General features: G+C 40.4%; 1 protein-coding gene across 2 annotated transcripts; it reads right to left on the bottom strand.

Annotated features, from left to right (window-relative positions):
* Positions 1–694: 694 nt before the first annotated feature.
* USP16 (ubiquitin specific peptidase 16) lies at positions 695–19,168 on the bottom strand. Of its 2 annotated transcripts, none has more exons than XM_079972040.1 (18): positions 18,994–19,168; positions 14,815–14,917; positions 13,318–13,499; positions 13,021–13,124; positions 11,940–12,043; positions 11,516–11,703; positions 10,987–11,082; positions 10,251–10,381; positions 9,472–9,559; positions 8,950–9,028; positions 7,942–8,033; positions 7,340–7,393; positions 5,725–5,901; positions 4,012–4,672; positions 2,953–3,047; positions 2,613–2,699; positions 1,113–1,269; positions 695–1,010 (listed from the first exon to the last, which is right to left on the bottom strand). In XM_079972040.1, the coding sequence occupies exons 2-18, from the start codon at positions 14,873–14,875 to the stop codon at positions 886–888; spliced, it is 2,481 nt and encodes an 826-aa protein (XP_079828166.1). In that variant the 5' UTR covers positions 14,876–14,917; positions 18,994–19,168; the 3' UTR covers positions 695–885. The 2 variants fall into 2 exon arrangements, with proteins under 2 accessions (XP_079828166.1, XP_079828167.1); XM_079972041.1 differs by lacking the exon at positions 18,994–19,168 and adding an exon at positions 17,009–17,127.
* Positions 19,169–19,220: the final 52 nt, after the last annotated feature.

The following is a 19,220-nucleotide window of genomic DNA, read 5'->3' as shown; positions in this document are numbered from 1 at the left end:
GGAAGTCACCTTCTTTCAATGGAACAGTCTTAGATAGAATACCTTGTCCTAGCAATATGTCACGGTGGATTGTTTGCTGTTCTTATCTATCTAAGCCCAGGTTTTTCCTACTTAGGTTCTGATCCTACATGGGGTAAATATTTTCTGTTACCCATGTGGGGTAATGGGAGACTAGACTGCCAATTAAGCCAACCATTTTTTTTCACAAGGAATTCCTGCAAATTGGTTTCTCTTCTAGGCTCCACAAATACTATATACATCCTGCCACCACCCTTCATAGAAAACATATCCATGGCCAGTTATGTTCCTGTCTCCTAGTGGCTATAAGTCATCATGTTTCAACAAGCTGAATAGGTAACTTCATTTGGCACATTCCCAAGTTGCATTAGAAGACATCTGTAGCTCTGTATTGCGGTCTAAGCCTTTAAGGCACAGGTAGGCAAAAAACGTGTTCCTACACCTAGTACAGGGACACCTTTTAACTTCCACTGCTCCCGATTCCTCCTTCCACTGCTTCCAACACTTCTCTGTTGCTGTTGGGAAGTAAATGGGTGCATGTGTATTAATAGCCTTAGTTACATGTGGCCTTCGGCAAAAAGTTGTGCCTACTTTTAAGAGAACAAGAGCCCTACTTCTGCATCCATGTAGCACTAGAATGTTCGTAAAAGAGGTAAAAATGTCATTTAAATTCATGTTAGATAAAACATTTATTTTTTATTTAAAAGCATGTAAGTTCTGTTCAGATGTGGGTAAGACAAAACCAGTGTAGATTGAGTATCAGGTTAATTGAACATGGAATATTAAGTTAATTGAACATGATAGCTTTTTTTTTTTTTGGTGCAACTTTCCTTGGTTTCAAATCAGCTGTAAAAGAAAATGGCTCATTTACAGTAGTCTTTCATAGAATAGAAGATATGCTTGTGAATTCAGCACTTTGGCTAGAGGCACTGCTTGCACATGTGTATCACTAACATGAAACCATTGTCCTTTGGATGATTCAGTCTCTGAAGCTGAACAGAAAAAAAAAAGGTGTGTGTCATTAAATTCCAGTAATTTGGCAAGAAAGTAATTTTACATTGGTCATCTAGGGTAAAAACACTGGTGCAACTTACGTTGTCCAATCTTGCCATGGAGGACAAGATCAGAAAGTTGGTTGTTAGTAGCTCTCGTCTTCACATAGGCAGTATAGTGACCAGATCTCATAGTGCCACTATGTTCAACAATACCATACAAAGAGTACAATACTCTTGAACTGCCCTCTACAACATTCTGTGAAAACAAGGTATCCAAAATACTTCAAGAAGGTTGATTTTATAATGCATCACAAAAATCGTAACATTTGGTCGTTCTTCCGCACTAGTATACAATTATCTTTTCATTATAACCAAGCTCAGCTAATAAACAGGAAACACTATAAGGGACAGCATTTATCTATTAATAAAAGGAGCATTTCAAACAAAAACATAGAAAAAGGTGAATAATAAAACAATTTGGCTAAGAATGAGACTAAAAATTAGAGGATAAAACAGCCCCAAATACACAAATCATATCTAAATAGATCCCACCCCACTAAAATTACAATCAAAGGCCTAGGTGAATAACCCATATTTTTGCCTGGCATCTAAAAAAAGTGTGATGATGCTAAGCATACCTCCTTGGGCAAAGGGGGCACCACTGCAAAAGCCCATTCATGTGTTATCACCCACAGAGAAAAGAACCTCAGGTGAGAGCGTAGGGCTCAGGTTGGTTCATGTGGGGAGAGGCAGTCTGATGTAGTACAGCCCTGAGCTCCTTAAGACTTCATAGGTTAAAACCAGCAATTTGAATTAGGCCCAGAAACGAATTGGTAGCCAGTACAGTTAGGCCATGACATGTTTTGTGCTCAGACCCATCTTTCCCCAGTGAGCAACCTGGCTATCAAAAACAGAAAGTGGTGTGGGTGAGCCCCAAGAATGTTCAGTAGCATGTATTTGAACAGGGCAAAGTGTTTATTTTAGGTGCTGATAGAAGCCTGGTGGTCCAGGACTGAGGGAATACCAGGGGATCATCTTACCCCAAAAGCAGTGTCTATGGGCTATCTAGTATATGGGGGAACTAGAATAACTTGTTTTCATAGAGCTCACAATTAAATGAGTCAGATCTAGAAAAAAAAGAGACAGCATTTCCCCGGACAGCATGATGGCTAGAAGAGAAATATGGTTATTCCAAACCAATCACCCTCATCACATTAGGCTGCTTACTTTAAGGCCACACTGGGGCACTCAAGGGAAGGCAGAAGCCAGAAATTATGAGGGGTGGGTTTCAGAGGAAAGAGGTTGGGTCTTTGATGTACTGAGTTTGAGACGATGGCTGTTTCCACTGCGATGCTTCAAGAAACAAATGGATATTTGGGATTGGAAGGAGGGAGAAAGTTCTGTAGAAAGGTAGGATCAGATATATGAAAAGCACAGGCTGCTATCAGGTTTTGAATACACACACATAGTAAGCATCTCTTTACTGGATACACACAAGATTTTATGTACACAAGTTAAACTTGTGTGGCTGACTTTTTAAAGCTGTTCTTCTGCATGAGAAAAATGGTGGAAATTTAAATAGACTTTCTCTTTGCTTACCTTGCACTTAACTGAGCAGAAAGGAGCCAAGTCCATTACTTCAGGAAATTTTATGTGCTTGTTCACTTTTTGGAGATTATATCCAGTCTAGAAGGATAGCAGAGACAGTGGCAAATAAAATGCATAAAAATGACACAATCTAGTGATTTAAGAACAAAGCTTCTGATCTTCAAGACAAGAATTCTTATAAATTTAAATTATTTCTTTTATAGCTCAAATATACTTGTAATATGGCAATAAGAATTTTCCCAGTTTCTCTCTCGAGCATTTTCCTGTTAGCAATGCTGCTTACAGTGATGAAGGCAAGGACTTAAAACTTATTTTACAGAAACATTTATACCTGTTGAAATCTTTTTAAATGAAGCGTTAGAATTGGAGGAGCGAGAGAAATAAGCATTTGTTTTTTGGCATTAGTGTATACATGTTTCTTGACATCTGCAGAACAAAAGAAAAAAAATGATTTATTAGATTTTAAAGAATGCCGTCATGGAATTGTTCTAATGCAATATAACGGATCACATAATTTGAGACTTCAGGCATGCTAAAACTTTGACTGCTTTGACTGAAAAGAGCTCAATTTATGCTACAGTGGTGCCTCGCAAGACGAAATTAATCCGTTCCGTGAGGCTCTTCGTATAGCGGTTTTTTCGTCTTGCGAAGCAAGCCCATTGACAGCTTAGCGGATTAGCGCTATTAGCGGTTTAGCGGCTTTTAGCGGATCAGCTGATAAGCGGCTTATCAGCGGATCAGCTGATAAGCGGTTTAGCGGCTTAGGAAAAGGGGGGGGGAGGGGGAAAAAACCACAGGAACTCGCAAGGCATTTCGTCTTGCGAAGCAAGCCCATAGGGAAATTCGTTTTGCGAAGCGCCTCCAAAACGGAAAACCCTTTCGTCTAGCGGGTTTTCCATCTTGCAAGGCGTTCGTCTTGCGGGGCACCACTGTACTCCGATTCTGAGCTCATGCTTAACAGAGCTTTTCACAATAACCTTTATAAATTTGTAACACTCAAAATACAAACAAATTAATGTATATCAGCCTTTACCAACTTTGTACCTTGAAGATGTTTTTGACTACAGCTCCCATCAGTCCAAGCTGGAAGCTTGGGAACTGTGGTCCAAAACATCTGGAAAACAACTGTTTTTGAATAAACAAATATCAAAGCTGCTACTCCCATTCAGTTTTGTCACTATGTGATTAGTTTTCAAAAATACAACTTCAGCCAAATTGTATACTCACTCTAAACGACTACCTCCAATTCTCTAGGATTACTTAGGACACTACTACATGCAGTTGTCTATGCCTTTATAACAGCTATACATGCACTTCCAACTTCCCTCCCTGCTCCCTGTGAAGTCATATATGCTAGGCTGACATGGTAAGAAAATATTTAAGAGCATACTTTTTCCAGAGGTCTTTGATCCACAAACTTGCCTCTGTGTGCATACATCACACAGCAGTTTATTGTTCTCACAAAGTTTCTCATTATGAGTGAACTGATACAAGCAATGAAGCACTGAACCTTCTTCTGTGTTCATAGCTTCTCTGTTTGCAAGGGTACAAAATGCTGTTTCTGGATCCTCATTTACTACTTCATACATTTTTGTCTCAGAATCGTGAAGATCACTCAAGCTTTCTGAATCGTCGCTAGGCTCTTCATTCAAGGATAATTTGTTAAAGCCATTGGTAATATCCTCATCTTCATCAAGACTATCGTGTTTGGCAGGCAGATTGTCACGTTTATTAATACACTGTACAGCAGAAACCAAGCCTTCTGTGGTAACAGCCATTGTGGCTTCATTGTTTGCCTCTTGGTCAGAACTTTCTGTATTTTCATTCTGTACTTCAGTTGTTCCCTCTTGCTCATTCATACTCTCTTTCTGATCCATGCACTGCTCTTCACATGGGTTACATGACTCCTCGTCTTGTTTTAGGCTGGTACCCTCAGAATCATTTCCTACAGTTTCACTGCTGCAGTCATGATCACCTTCCATTTTTTCAGTGGCACAGATATCTGTTAGTGGGATTACCTTTTCTTGCATTTTTTGCTGGCGGCGTTGGTTCTGTCAAAGGAAATACAAGAAATTAAGGGTACCAAAAGGACAATTATCCTAATTTGTGCTGCATAGAGATATATAAAATGATACGGCATTTAAGTTTGGTATAAACTGAGCTTCCAAGTTAATTTACATATAGATGCTCTTACGAGCTGTAAGCAGTAAGGCTGTCTTCAAACCTAAGGCCAAACCATAATCTGGTGTAGATGAAATAGTTCGGTAGTTCAGCCAAAGGAACTTAAAACAACAGGTAAAAATAAGGGATTTACAACAATTTGTGGGAAGGAAGCACCTAAGACAGGGATGGGAACCTGTGGCTCTACTAATGCTTGGCTACCCCCCCCCCCATCATCCTTCATCACTGGCCATTCTGGCCAAGGCTAATGGAAGCTGAACAAGGGTGGTCCTCACTGCTGTTTTAAAAGCACACATTCCACCATTTTACAAATTAGCAATCTCCTTGACAATTTGCCATGTTGGCTAGAATAATGCCAATGCTCTCTCAATAGTTGGTTAGCAGAGACAGAATGTGGATGGGGATGCCTATCGGAAAGTAATGCAGTACAAATATATGCATTTAGTCACATATGCTCAACTTTAAAAACTGGACTGAGGTGAAAATGAATCCAGATGAGCAATGAAACAGCCAGTGCAGTCTGTCAAGATAGAGCACTGGCCTTAATGTCTGGGCAACAGGGATGCATACCTTCTATTCTATTCAGAATAAGAGCAGTAAGAGGCCTGTGTTCACTATCAGTTATATGGCTACATTGCAGCATAATATGTTTGTTAGGTGATCCGCGATTGTCATGTGATTCTGCAGTGACGAAGTCCTTACAAGTTAAACAGATGCGCAAACAGCGGGAGATGGGAGAAAAACAAAGGCTGTGTAAAACAGGAGTAAGCAACTGCACAAGAGTAGGAGAAGGGGGGGCCCTTTCTTAACACCCCTACCAAAACCCTACAATGCTCAGTGCAGTACTAGTAGCAACTCTTCAACCATCCGTATTTAAGAGGTAAGTGTACAGAACTGCTTTCTACTTTGATACTCTACTAACCTTTGATTGCTTTTTGGCCATTTTCTTTGCCTTTTTCAGGAGATGCTTACTTGTACCAGGAGTCTCCTCTTTCTCCTTCAAATAACAATCATTTCCTGTGTTGTCTTCATCATCTTCAATCTCTTTTTCTTGCATCTTTCTAACATTATTATTATTATTGGGTTTTTTCTTGCCACCCTTAAAAAGAAAGCGATAAACAGTTCAGAGACATGGTGGGACGTCAACTCCAATATTTGGGTTGATACTGGCACATCAAATGAACAAAGGAAAACAGGATGGGGGGGAAGGGAATATTCAGCTGGATATTTCTATTGTTCACAACAGTTTGTTGGAAAGTGGGGTTTTCTTTGAATGTTCCTCACCACATTCAAATTTAAGAACAAGGGGTAGGGCTTTCCTTTATATACTATCTCACTGATGAAGGCAGGAGAAACCAGCATGCCAAGCACTGCTGCCAATGTTGCTGGACTACATTTCTGACCACCAGCTGGGCTTATGGGAGTTGGACAATTTCTTGAGGGGTAAAGGATCCTCGTCCCTGCTGTTTTAGCAGGGAGGAATGGTTTACTCCATTAGCTTTTTAGGAACCCCATATAAGTGATGGGCTTGAGAGCAAGCACCCATAAAATGTAATAAATGGTAGTACACATATAAATTTGTACAGCTGCATGCCTGATTTTGGAAATACTCTTACTGCAAGCTTCACTGTCCCACCCCCCCTAAAAAATGTTCTAAAAAATTTGAAGACTTTCTCGAAGCATGTCCCTTGAGGTACACGGTACCTATGCTGATGGGTAGGGGGAATCAGCAACCCCTCTCCTCATATATGCAGAACTTTCATTCAGTGGATGCCTCTGCTACTGACAGAAGATGGAAATCAATTTCATATTATTCTCTCTTCTGCAATCCTATGCTATCTTCCCCTGGACTGCAAGAAGATCAAACGTATCCATTCTTCAGGAAATCAGCCCTGAGTGCTCACTGGAAGGACAGATCCTGAAGCTGAGACTCCAATACTTTGGCCACCTCATGAGAAGAGAAGACTCCCTGGAAAAGACCCTGATGTTGGGAAAGATGGAGGGCACAAGGAGAAGGGGACGACAGAGGACGAGATGGTTGGACGGTGTTCTCGAAGCTATAAACAAGAGTCTGACCAAACTGCGGGAGGCAGTGGAAGACAGGAGTGCCTGGCGTGCTCTGGTCCATGGGGTCACGAAGAGTCGGACATGACTAAATGACTAAACAACAACAACATGCTATCTTCCATGCTGTTCTGGTGGGTCTTCTGCTTTTTGGAAATGATTTTCAGGGGATTCTTGGGGCTGGAGGAGGAATTGGCAAAAATTGCTTCCCTTCCTCTTCTTTTAACAAAGACGTCTACTAGATCAAAAGCTCTTCTGTGAGCACAAGGATACCAACTGTAGAATGACTTCTGTTTGCACAATTGAAGTTCTCCTCCCTCTCCTCTCGCTGAACCCCCCACCATCTGCTCTGGAGGGCTGGGGGAGTTGTGGGAGGCATGTAGGGGAAAACAGAGGGAAGAGAAGTTCTGATGCACAAACAAAGTCATTCCATGAGCACAACAGCCTAAAAAAAAAAAGCAATCTGATCTTACCTCATTTAAGACAGGGAGTGACAAATCAAGGAATGACTCGTGCACTAATGAAATCTGAAATACACGTTTTATCATAGTATTAGAAAAATCGCCTGAGTTTAAAAACAACCATTATATCTTCAGTTATGTGAAAATACGTTTATTGAAAAATAATCCCCAGCTTCAAGGGGTGGGGGATCCCAGAACTGTGAGTGAGAGAGAGTGCTCAAATCTAAGATTTGGTGCCAAAGAAGGATAAGACGTCCCATTCTTGAAAGTAGGAAAGCAAGATACAAAAGCAGATTGGGCTGCTATTATCGCTCTATTCTTTCACCTGAATGTAAATACCAACATTTTTTGGAATTACAAGTAAAAGCCAATAGGTGACTGGAAATCTTATACAGCAGCTACTCCAGCTTATAAGATTTCCAGTTCTGCAAGAACACTTCTGGAACTATAGGACATACTCATGCACACTTCATTCCCCCATCAAAGGTAGTGTCTGGGATGTAGGTCATTATAGAAATCTCAAGTCAGCAACAGCAAAGAGAGCCCTTGTGTCATTCTGCTTGTCACCAAATTTATAAGCTATTTAGGTTTTATCAAAAAGGAAAGCCACTTACAGTTTGGCACTCCTCACACATGATTGTGCTTGTTAATTCTCCACCAAAAATACGGTCCACAAAGCTCTGTGTCACCTTTCCCTTTTCATACTCTGAAATATTAAGAGAAAGCATTAAAACTTTATCTTGATCTGAGGATGTTATTGTATGAAGAGCTACAGTGAGTTGAACAAGATGATACCCCCACTCCCAACCAATGAGAATCATTAAGACATTATAGCTCCTTAGGAAAGGAGAAGTGAAATGGAGTTGAATAATAGTTTCCAATGGTACGGTGAACATTCTACCGTATTTTTCGCACTTCCCCCCCTCCAAAAATGAAGGGGAAATGTGTGTGCGTCCTATGGGGCGAATGCAGGCTTTCGCTGAAGCCTGGAGAGTGAGAGGGGTCGGTGCCCCACAGAGGCTAGAGAGGGTGTCCCTGAAGGCAGAAGAGGGAGACGGAGCGCTCCGTCTCCCTCTTCTAGCTTGGGGATGGCTGCGCAAACCTGGGGAGGAAATAAATTTTTTTTCCTTGATTCCCCCCCCCCAAAAAAAACTAGGTGTGTCCTATGGGGCGGTGCGTCCTATAGGGCGAAAAATACGGTATATATTAATTATTGTTTTTCTTTCTCCAGTGAATAGATGGGTTGGAATTGAAAAAGATGCAAAGCATTTGCTCATGTCCACTGGAATTATTAAACACATGAAACAGCCCTACTTCCCCATATCACAACCCACTTTTGAAAGTGCTATCGACTGCCAAGCAATTTTGATGCAACTTTCAGTTATTTATTTATCAGCAAGGATCTGGTGTGAGTGAAAAGCACCTCTGCATGCACATAAGGCAGGAAGAAAATTAATTTCCCCAATAATTTCCCCTGGCCCATATCACATCCTTTTCTGGAGAATCCTCAGCAGCCTTTTTTTGTGGTTGTGACAGGGCAGAAATGAGCACATGTTTCATATGCAACTCTTTGGATACCAAAATTAATATAGAAACAATGCCCAACTGATAGAAGCTGTTACCTTTGATCTTCTTTTTTAGTTCTTCATTTTCTTTATCAGTAGAATTATTCAGTGCCTTAAAAATTCCAGCAGAAATACGCTAGAAATAAATAGAATTGTAAATTGTAACAAAGCTAAACATTTTTGTTGTTCATTCTACTAAACATCAAGTTTAATCACCACCTTAACAGTAAAAACAGATAGCTACTCTACATATTCCTGCATTATAAAGCAGGGGTTTCCAAGCGTTTGGGGCCTATGGGCACATTTGCCAATACTGAAAGGTGTCAGGAAATAAATACTCTCCATTATAATTAATATACACATATTTTTTCACATTTTTGATTCTGTGACAGCCCAATTTCATGCATATTTACTCAGAATTAAGCATAGACACCTTTCCCAGCAAGCAGCAGTGGATGGTGCAGTGGGGCTGATCAACCCACTTGACCTTTGTTCTGCCCCACCATTCTCCACAATGCTCTTTGTGCACTAAGAGGACAGGGAGTTCCAGGCTGCAGACATTCTGTACTAGATACTTACTTGGATTTCTTCTGTCCGCATGCCATCTAATAAATAGCGAAGCAGTTCCTGGCTGTCTTGCTGTTGATAACCTTTAAATCGTATAGCTCTGTTAAAAATAACAACATAAAGGATAAAGATTTAAATTCAAAATATTACAGTAAGGACATATAAACATTTAAAAGTGGGAAAATAACTTGGTAGGGAAAAACAAAGGCTCACATCACTTAACAGCTCTCCTTTTGTTTTTTACATTATTCTAGGAAGTTATAAAAAAGAAACTTCCTTGTTTCATTTTATTGTTTTACATAATTTTGGCAGTCATCATAAAGATCAAACATGTTGTTTCTTAAATAAATGTACAGCACAATCCTTTGCATGTCTAATTAGAAATCGATACCACTAGCCTTGGTAATGGCTTACCATGAATGTGCTGATCTTGGTTGCTTTGCGCCTCCCAATCATGGGTGGGGGAACAAGCCATGATCCCTGGCTTGGGGTTATGTCCAAACCTGGGGTTGTGATTTGTTTCATTCCCAGCAAACCATAATCTGTAGGCCTTTTATTGGTCACTGTGGCATAAACTAATCAGGACTGAAACTGAGACATGTGGACATGAAGCCTGTTTTCAGCTTCAAGTATTTATAAGACAATGCTAACATCTCATGATGTACAGGAAGAAATACAACCTAAAATGCCTTAACCCAATCAAATTGCTCTATAGACCAACCAATATATGCAATTCACTGTTTTATGTAAGCTTTTTCAATATTAACATTACAACTCAGGCAGATACTCACTTTTTACAGATCTGAGAGAAGAGTTCTTTGGGGGTCACAGTTCCTTTTTTAGTCTCTTGCATTTCTGTCAGAAACTGACACATGGCTAGTGTAAGAGGTCTTGGCTGATCAAGTGTAACTATCATGGGTTCCTGAACACCACACAAAGAGAGCATTTGTATTACATACATTTTAACAAGTAATTTGCCATTCATTCATTTGAAGCGATATAGAAAAACATCTGGACTGCCCTCAACAAAATGTGTATTTTTGTAAATTTTGTAGCCTGTATCCAGTGCAGCACTTGCAAAAGAATTGTCACACAATGGGAATTTCTGCCCCTTTCCTTCACACAGCTAGTCATGAGGGTCAGGGAACCATGAGGAAAGAAAATGCCTGGGACATGGGTCAAGGGGTTGAAAAGGAGCTATCATGGGTTTGTTTTCTGAAACTAATTAAGGCTAAACACATCTGTTCAGGCTTGGACATGATGCTCAACTGTGGTTAGCTAGAAACTGAAATGAAAGCTTCTGATATCTTCGACATTATAACACAGGAGCAGGATGAGGTAGTAAATGAGCCTGGGGCTTATTCATATAGCACTAAGCCATTGTATCTGAAGCAGGCCACGGCGTCAAAATCAGTCGCCAAAATGCCAGACTGATCAAAGAACCTCCAGACACAGGCTTTTTGGTAAAGCTTGCTTAAATCCACCTCTTAAAAATTTCAACACACCATAAAACAACAGCTAACATACCGTTATTGAGAATTCTGGTGGTTCAAGTGTAACTGCCAAGTCCGGCATTTTAACCTCCTTTAGCAGCTCTCTCAGAACTGGTGTTTGTGATAAGTTCTGCAGGAAATTTTTTTTAGAGTCAATGATTAAGACATTTGGGAACTCACTGTCATACCTAGAAACATTTCCTTATGTTCAAAATCCTTTTGAGACCACAATTTATTCAAATAAAGGCAGCGAACAAGATTGTCAGCAAGAAAAATGACAATCATTTTCCCACAAAAATTTTCCCACTTCTCCACCTCACGCTATTAGCATTCAGGACAAAGCCTACCCTAAGAGGTTTTGTTCCCCAGCAATCAGACAAATGCATTCAGGATAATACATTTCATAATACTGGGTATACAGGGATTTAAAAGATAAGAGCTTGCAACTTGATATTTGTCAAGAAACAGAACTGGTAAGCAATGAAGCTCCTGTTGCTACTTCAGCACAAATGAGGGTGGGGGGAGATCAGGAGTCTAGGAGTTGCTAGGAATCTCCACCATACCTGCAGAACTGCATTAAAGAAACAGGTGTTCCCCAGGTTACTGAGGCCCTTCACTGTCACTTCTGCATTGCCATTTAAATGAAGTTTGTTGTCCTTCATCAATATCTCTTTTTTCTCTCTCTCTTCCTCATTTCGGTGGTCCTTTATTTTTTTGTTTTCCAATGGCTTGTTTTCTTCTTCTTTTGATGCTGAAATAAAAACAATTCATTTTGTGTTTCAAAATGCAATAAACCGAGAGATGTTAGGATGCAGCAATTACTAATACTACTCAGAGAAAAGCTAGACCTCCTAAGGTCTATTCATTGCTACACATAACAAAAGTAAATTGACATTTCTAGTACATTCTAGTCTGGAAGGTGACAGTGAACAAAAAACCCATCAATTTCTAAATCAGTAGGCACGTCCCAATGATGTCAGAACTTACCTGTATTCTGCATGTTTACATGTGCTTGTTTTCTAACATAATCCACAAGCTGGCCCAATTGACCATTACTATTGTATGGCACATCGTTGTCACACAAATAGCACCTGCATCCACAAAAAGGAGAAAAGGAGATTAATAAAAAAACCACCCAGAAGCCCAGTGCAGCTGGCTTCAAAAGAAAGTGCATATCATGATGTAGATACATTTCAAACTAAATTTGTATTCACATATGATATGAACGTGGTTATCAGATCCTATATATATATATATATATATATATATATATATATAATCAGCTAGAATTTTGCAGTTCTTTACTACAAAATGTCCAGCTATTAAGTTCTCAGAAGCTGTTGTCTATGACAAACAATTTTGCAAAGTAGACAAATACAGCAATTTTAAGACTAAACTTGATATATTGTATAAATCAAGGAATCAAATCTATATTAGCAGCAAATTCTAGTAAGTTCACTTAGAAGTCTCACAGAGCCGCAGACTTCTTGTTTCCTAATAAATCAATACAAGATTAACACAATCTTAGTACTTGATTATTGCTACTAGTTATCATGTATTATTTAATCCTTAGTTTCTGTATAAGCTTTTGTGTGTGTGCCAGATATTTATAAACAATTTACAACACAAGCGCTATGACAATATGGGGAAGGGTTCAGAATCACTATAGCGGTGAGCCTCTCAAGAAAATAGAAAGCATTTATGATAAACCATGTTACTGCCACAGAAAATATGAAAGAATGTTTGTAGTCTGGGATGAATTACAAGGCCCTTAATTAGTATGACAACACAAGAATTTAGGTAGCGATTCCCTTTTTTGTTATATGTTGCACTCCATGTGTGCTGGCATATATTCAGAATAAGAGCTCCATAATGGTTTCTATAGGAAGATGGTGTAAGAGGAACCCCTCATACAGGAAGAAGAGAGAAAACTAAGTATGCAGCCCAAGCATGACAGAAATGGTAAATAAAATAAGTCAGGTACACTGCACAAAAAGTTACATAATAATTCCAATAATGTTTGGGAAAAACCCATGTATCCTTCTAACTGGAATATTGACAAACTCACCACACACTCCAGTTGTCCAAACTGAGAACCAAACAATGAGGTTCTGATCTTGGTGTTTCAAAATGCTTTATGGCATGTTTTTCTTGAGAATTTCTGCCACAGCCCTGGAATAGCAACAGTTGCAAATACAATAAAGGTTGCAAATCAACAGTTATTGAATTAAACTTTTTAAAGTGAAACCTTCAAATAGTTGCAATAAGGAATAGTTCTACTATAAGGAGTACTGTTCAGTGCTAATGAAACAAAGCAATTATACATTTCCCACCCTTGGTATGCATATTATAGGGGGAAAAATACCGTGTGGCCACATTTCAGGCATAACCATATTGTAGGTCCATCTTCTGCTTTCTCTTCAGATTTCTCACGGGTCTCACTGTCTGATGTTCGGCAATCCTGACAGGAGCTCCAGTCCACATTCTGCAACACCTTTTTCAGGCCACCTTGTTCCAATCCTTTGCGAAGGTGCTTGCATATAGGTTCTATTGAGAAGTTTCAACAAGGCAAGGCAAATTTAAAAGGGACATTATTTAGAACGAATGTGGTGTGGGGGTAGAGATACTCCAATCTCTGCTGTACAGTGCAACTCCCCTGGTGGCTTTGGGCAAATTATTGTCCTGCAACCTAACCTACCTCACAGAGTTGTTGTGAGAACAAAAATGATACAATTCTACATCTGCCACAGTAGCTTCCTGGGTGCACAGTGAGACACTGGTGTGATAAATGAACAAAAACCTAAGGCATACAGTGGTACCTCTGGTTATGTACTTAATTCGTTCCGGAGGTACGTTCTTAACCTGAAACTGTTCTTAACCTGAAGCACCAATTTAGCTAATGGGGGCCTCCCGCTGCTGCTGCGCTGCCGCCGCGTGATTTCTGTTCTCATCCTGAAGCAAAGTTCTTAACCCGAGGTACTATTTCTGAGTTAGCGGAGTCTGTAACCTGAAGTGTATGTAACCCGAGGTACCACTGTATAGCCAAAGAACTGTGGGAAGAAGTAATAGTTGCTGGTGCTGCTCTACTAAAGCTTCTAGCAGAGCTTGTGAATTTTTGTACAAAATGAAAGCTCTATAGCTCTCTGAGCAAGACCTGTTTTATTTGTTCTTAAAACTTTTTTTCTTTAAAAGAGTCAGGTGTCTTCCTTTAACTGCATGAACTTATATAACCCAGTATCACTGCCTTCTTTCTGACATGGTCTTAATGCTGTGCCCTTTCCCAAGCCCCATTCCAATGTCCTATTTTTGTCATTTATCTATCAAAAGAGATTTAATAACTGAACAAATGGATATTATTTATTTAAGAATTGGAAATAATGGGATCACAAGCACAACAAACCTGTTTTTACACAGGGAGGTTCAGGCAGGAGAAGAAAAGGAATTATGCCATTTCATACTGAGGATAAAGCTACATTGCTGTTTAATCTTCTCATCATGACTATGATCATAGAGCATCAGGGTTCCAAGCTAATTGTCAGATGTTTTGTCCCAATTCAGATAAAACTAGGCAATGAAGTCAACAGGAGTTGGGCAAACGTAAATGTTAACCCATAAATTTCACTGAGAAGGGCAAATCTTTCCCTGGAGTCAAACTTTCGGCAAGTCCAAGGCCTACTGTAAATTAAATAATGGGATTGCCCCTTAAATATGAATTTAAATACTGTTGTTCTCTACATTATTTGATTTGCACTAGGACAAACACGTTTGAGATATTACATTTCTGCCAAGGAAATAAGAGTATAAACTCTTTCTTCCTCAGAGCTATGAAACTGATTGACAGTATTACAATTACAAAGCATACCTGCTATATCCGGTGAGTCATCTGGTGGCATGTTTTTCCCCTTTGTTCGTCTTCTTCCCATGCTGCTGCTCCAAGGTTTTATTTCACATCAAACATTTATGGCCTAAAAGAGAAAGAAATTTTATCATTCTCAATTTTGAAGGAGACCTAAAAAACTAAAAGCAACTACACTAGAAGACATTCAAGACCCAATTCCTCAAGGTGATGGTAACTCTGAATATAATGATGTGCCATGGAGCAAGTGGGGTAGAGTTTGTGTCACCAGTCATATTTTCCTTTCTTGTATCAGTCCTTGGAAATTGAGGTTGAAAGTGGCAAAACTGCAACCAAGCAAGCCCAAAATCCATCTGAAAGGTTTGCACAAAGTACAGTGGTACCTCGGGTTAAGAACTTAATTCGTTCTGGAAGTCAGTTCTTAACCTGAAACTATTCTTAACCTGAGGTACCACTTTAGCTAATGGGGCCTCCCGCTGCACGATTTCTGTTCTCACCCTGAAACAAAGTTCTTAACCTCAGGTACTATTTCTGAGTTAGTGGAGTCTGTAACCTGAAGCGTCTGTAACCCGAGGTACCACTGTATACAAATTTGTTTAACAGCAGAATGCATTTTTGGAATATATTGGGTATATTCAGATAACCAAATGTCAGCTTCAGAAGCTGAGATATGCATGAGCTTCAGGCACTTGCATGTAGCCACACTGCTCCCCCCACTTCAGGAAACTTCACTTAATCATAGCTTCTCATTACACTTGAACCGAGAAACTATCATTTTTTTGCTTGATTGTATGCCATTTTTTGACATTGGCTTCCATATCCTGACTTGTTTAGAAGCTGCTAACCAGTTTCAAATCTGGACATAATTGGAAGCTATGGTTAACTGTAGGTTACTTGTCCTGTGAAGAAACAAAGGTGTTATCAAGCCAAGATTTGATCCCTTAAATGTGCCACTGTGTACAGGAAGGCTGCAACTCAATGAGAGTGCTCATGCAGTCTATTATATAACATTGGACTTTTGACTGCAAAGATACTGAGTTCAAATCCATGCTTAACCCTAAAGCTCTCTGGATGGTCACAGGCAAGTCATTTTTTCTTTGTCACAATAGTGTTGTTGAGAGGATAAAATGGGAGAGCCCCCCGTGTACTGCCCTGAGCTTCTTTGAGGAAAAGTAGGATATAAATGTAATAAATAAAATTACTGACATGCATACAAGTGCGGCAGATAATATTTCAGAGGCTAAATATGAAGTGAAGTGTCATGTTCTAGCACAGCAGGTTAAGCTAGTCTGATGGGATATCACATACTAAACTACAAAATGCTACAATATAAGGGTGTGGATTTAGATCAGAGCTTTCCAAACTTTTCAAGTTGGTGACACACTTTTGGGACATGCATCATTTCTCGTCACAGAAATTCAGTTTTACTAGCAAACCAGAGCTTAAACTAACCCTTTGCAGCCCCAGGAGGAGCGCAGGGAGTGTTCATGTGACACACCTACACACTGCAGCTGACACACTAACGTGTCGTGACACACTGTTTGGAAAGCTCTGATTTAGATACTTTAAAATGTACTCTCTGTTGTATTGGGAACACTCAGAAGCAGGTAACGTTCTGCAACAGAAAATATTAGGGAACATGTTTATTTGCCAGCACAAACTTCAGTAGTACAGGTTTTGGTGGTCTTGATTTGTTGTTACCTCTACCACATATTCTACATGCTTCTACATATTTTGCTCCTATTGTTGCTGCTTCCCTGGACAAATGGCAGGTTAGCCTGATTATACAGAACTTACATTCTATTTTGGAAATTATCCTGAGAAACATGTGACTTAGCTTCATGTGTCCAATATGAAATAGCCAGGACACAGAGCAAACTTTTGACTATTTAAAAAAATAATCTGAACAACAAAGATCCACTGGCCATGCCTATAGCAGCTTTCAGATCCTAATCTTGGTTTTTGATTTTTTTTTTAACACAACAGTAATCAGAAAGGTAAATGCATTTTTGTGTATGTTAACTATGAACAGTTTAGGGCTGTTCATATTCCAATCCCCATAGACTGCCTGCACAGCAGGGATACATACTGACAAATAAATAGACTTTCTGCAAATACAGTATAACTGTACTGCTGTAGGGATTACTCAAGAATGACTACTGTGACATCTTTACATATGTTTTCAAAATAGTCTACTTACTCTGGCTTCTCCTCCCTACAAAAACAAATTCAGTGTAGGTCGAGTCCCTAGAATACTTTGCTCAACTTTCTGCACTATTACTCACCGCAATCTCTGGGGTAGAAACAGCACCCCTGGAAAAGGGAAGAGCAGTCTTTTACACTGATTTAAGTCCATATTACAAAGTCCATATTTCTGCTTCTTTCTCACTTTTAACTCAATTAGTTTCCCAGAATTCTGGAGTTGGAAGGGATCCCAAGGGTAATCTAGTCCAACCCCCTGCAATGCAGGAATCTTTTAACCCAACCTGGGGCTTGAAACCACGACCCTGAGATTAAAAGTCTCGTGTTCTGACAGGAGTTAAACACAATTCAGGGCATAAAGTTTTAAATTTAAGGCCCTTTCCTATGACATAAAACAAGTAAATGCTCACACAAGCATGGTTATTGAGCAGTTTGGGACACATGCTCATTCCCTTGCATCCACTGAATTATTAGCAACTGGGATGCTGTGAGAGGAGGAAAACACCTCTTTCATCACAAGTGTGTTACTGCTAGCATTTTATGGCATACAAAATGTTAGAAGCAATCCCTTCAACTCTCTATATTGGACAAACAGGCCAAACCCAATGCCAAAGGATAAATGAACAAAAAACTGACATCAGCAATCACAAGACAGAGAAACTAGTAGGACACCACTTCAATCTCCCAGGACATCCAATACAAGATCTCAAAGCAGCTGTCTTATTACAAAAGAATTTCAGAAATAGACTTGAAAGAGAAGTTGCTGAATTACAACTTATTACCAAACTGAAAACTACGGAGAGACCTGGTCTGAATAGAGATATTGGATTCTTGTCTCATTACACACGCTAAAGCTATTTTTGGTCATCTGCATACTATCCCTTGCTTTTTCCTGTAGGACTAATTGCAGTCGCCAACATGTTTACCATACCCATTGAGCCAATCACCCATCCCCTACTACTCTACTGAGAAATACCCCACCCCACCGTCCCACTATATACAGTGGATGCTCGGGTTGCGAACGTGATCTGTGTGAGATGCATGTTCGCAACCGGTGTCTGCGCATGCACGGGTTGCGATTCGGCGCTTCTGCGAACACCGAAACCCGGAAGTAACCCATTCCGGTACTATCGGGTTTCGGTGGTCCACAACCTGAAAAGGCTGTAACCCGAGGTATGACTGTATAAGGGTCTGGTGACTTCTGCTTCAGTGTATCTGAAGAAGTATGCATGCACACGAAAGTTTATACCAGAACAAACTTAGTTGGTCTATAAGGTGCTACTGGACAATTTAAAAAGACAATTTGAAATATTAAAAAGACAATTTGAAATATAAAAAAACACAAATAAAACCATGTGTTGGGAATACTGTACTGTAAATACCTAACCTGCCCTGCATGCAGACCTTAAAACCGGTGGAAACATTTCCCTACGACTTCTTTTGACCAAGCTGCAGGAGGCAGTGGGCAGGAGTGCCTGGCGTGCTCTGATCCATGGGGTCACGAAGAGTCGGACACGACTAAACGACTAAGCAACAACAACGACTTCTTATCCCCGTGACTTGCTTGGCCAGTGCTATTTGCTTAGTGCACGTTAATGGCAGAGAGCGCGCTCAAATTATTGCGGGGGCCTAATACTGTCTTTCCGTCTTAAGAAAATAGCCCCCCTGCGAAACTTCTGCATGTCCTGCTGCCTTTAACAGGCGCAGGACCAAAGACCAGCAAGAGAATTGGCTATTTTGCTTAACCGGACACGGAGTGCTGCACTTCTTGGACCCAGCTCGTGTTCCTGCTCAGTCACACAAAACCTTTTCCTCCCCTCCCTTCATACCCAAGAGTAGAGCCCTTCAGAAGTTGGCAGCCTCAGGTTGGAAGGGCAAAATATTCTGCCTCTCCAAGAAAGCCAAGCCAAGACAGACCTGGCACTGCCGCCTCCTCCTCCTCCTTTGCGACTACATGGGCTTAAGAGGGAGGATACTACTCACCTGCAAGCCTTTAAGCGAAAAGTCTGGTGAAGGAGATACAAATAAAGCCCCGCGACAGCACCCCGCATGCCTGGAGAGACCAACAGTCCCCACGGCTCCGTGGCAGCCTCTGCGGCGCGTCACCGTCTGAGAGTCGAGGGAGAAACACGCAGCTCGCGACTGGCCCAGCTCAGAAAACGAGCTTCGCTGCAATTTCTACTGGAACGCGCCGCAACTTGCCGGGTGGG

The sequence above is a fragment of the Podarcis cretensis genome (genome assembly GCF_951804945.1).
Source record: "Podarcis cretensis genome assembly, chromosome: 4".
In the NCBI taxonomy this organism is placed as follows: domain Eukaryota; kingdom Metazoa; phylum Chordata; class Lepidosauria; order Squamata; family Lacertidae; genus Podarcis; species Podarcis cretensis.
Note: the sequence above shows the minus strand (reverse complement) of the source record. Positions and strands in the feature narration are given on the sequence as shown.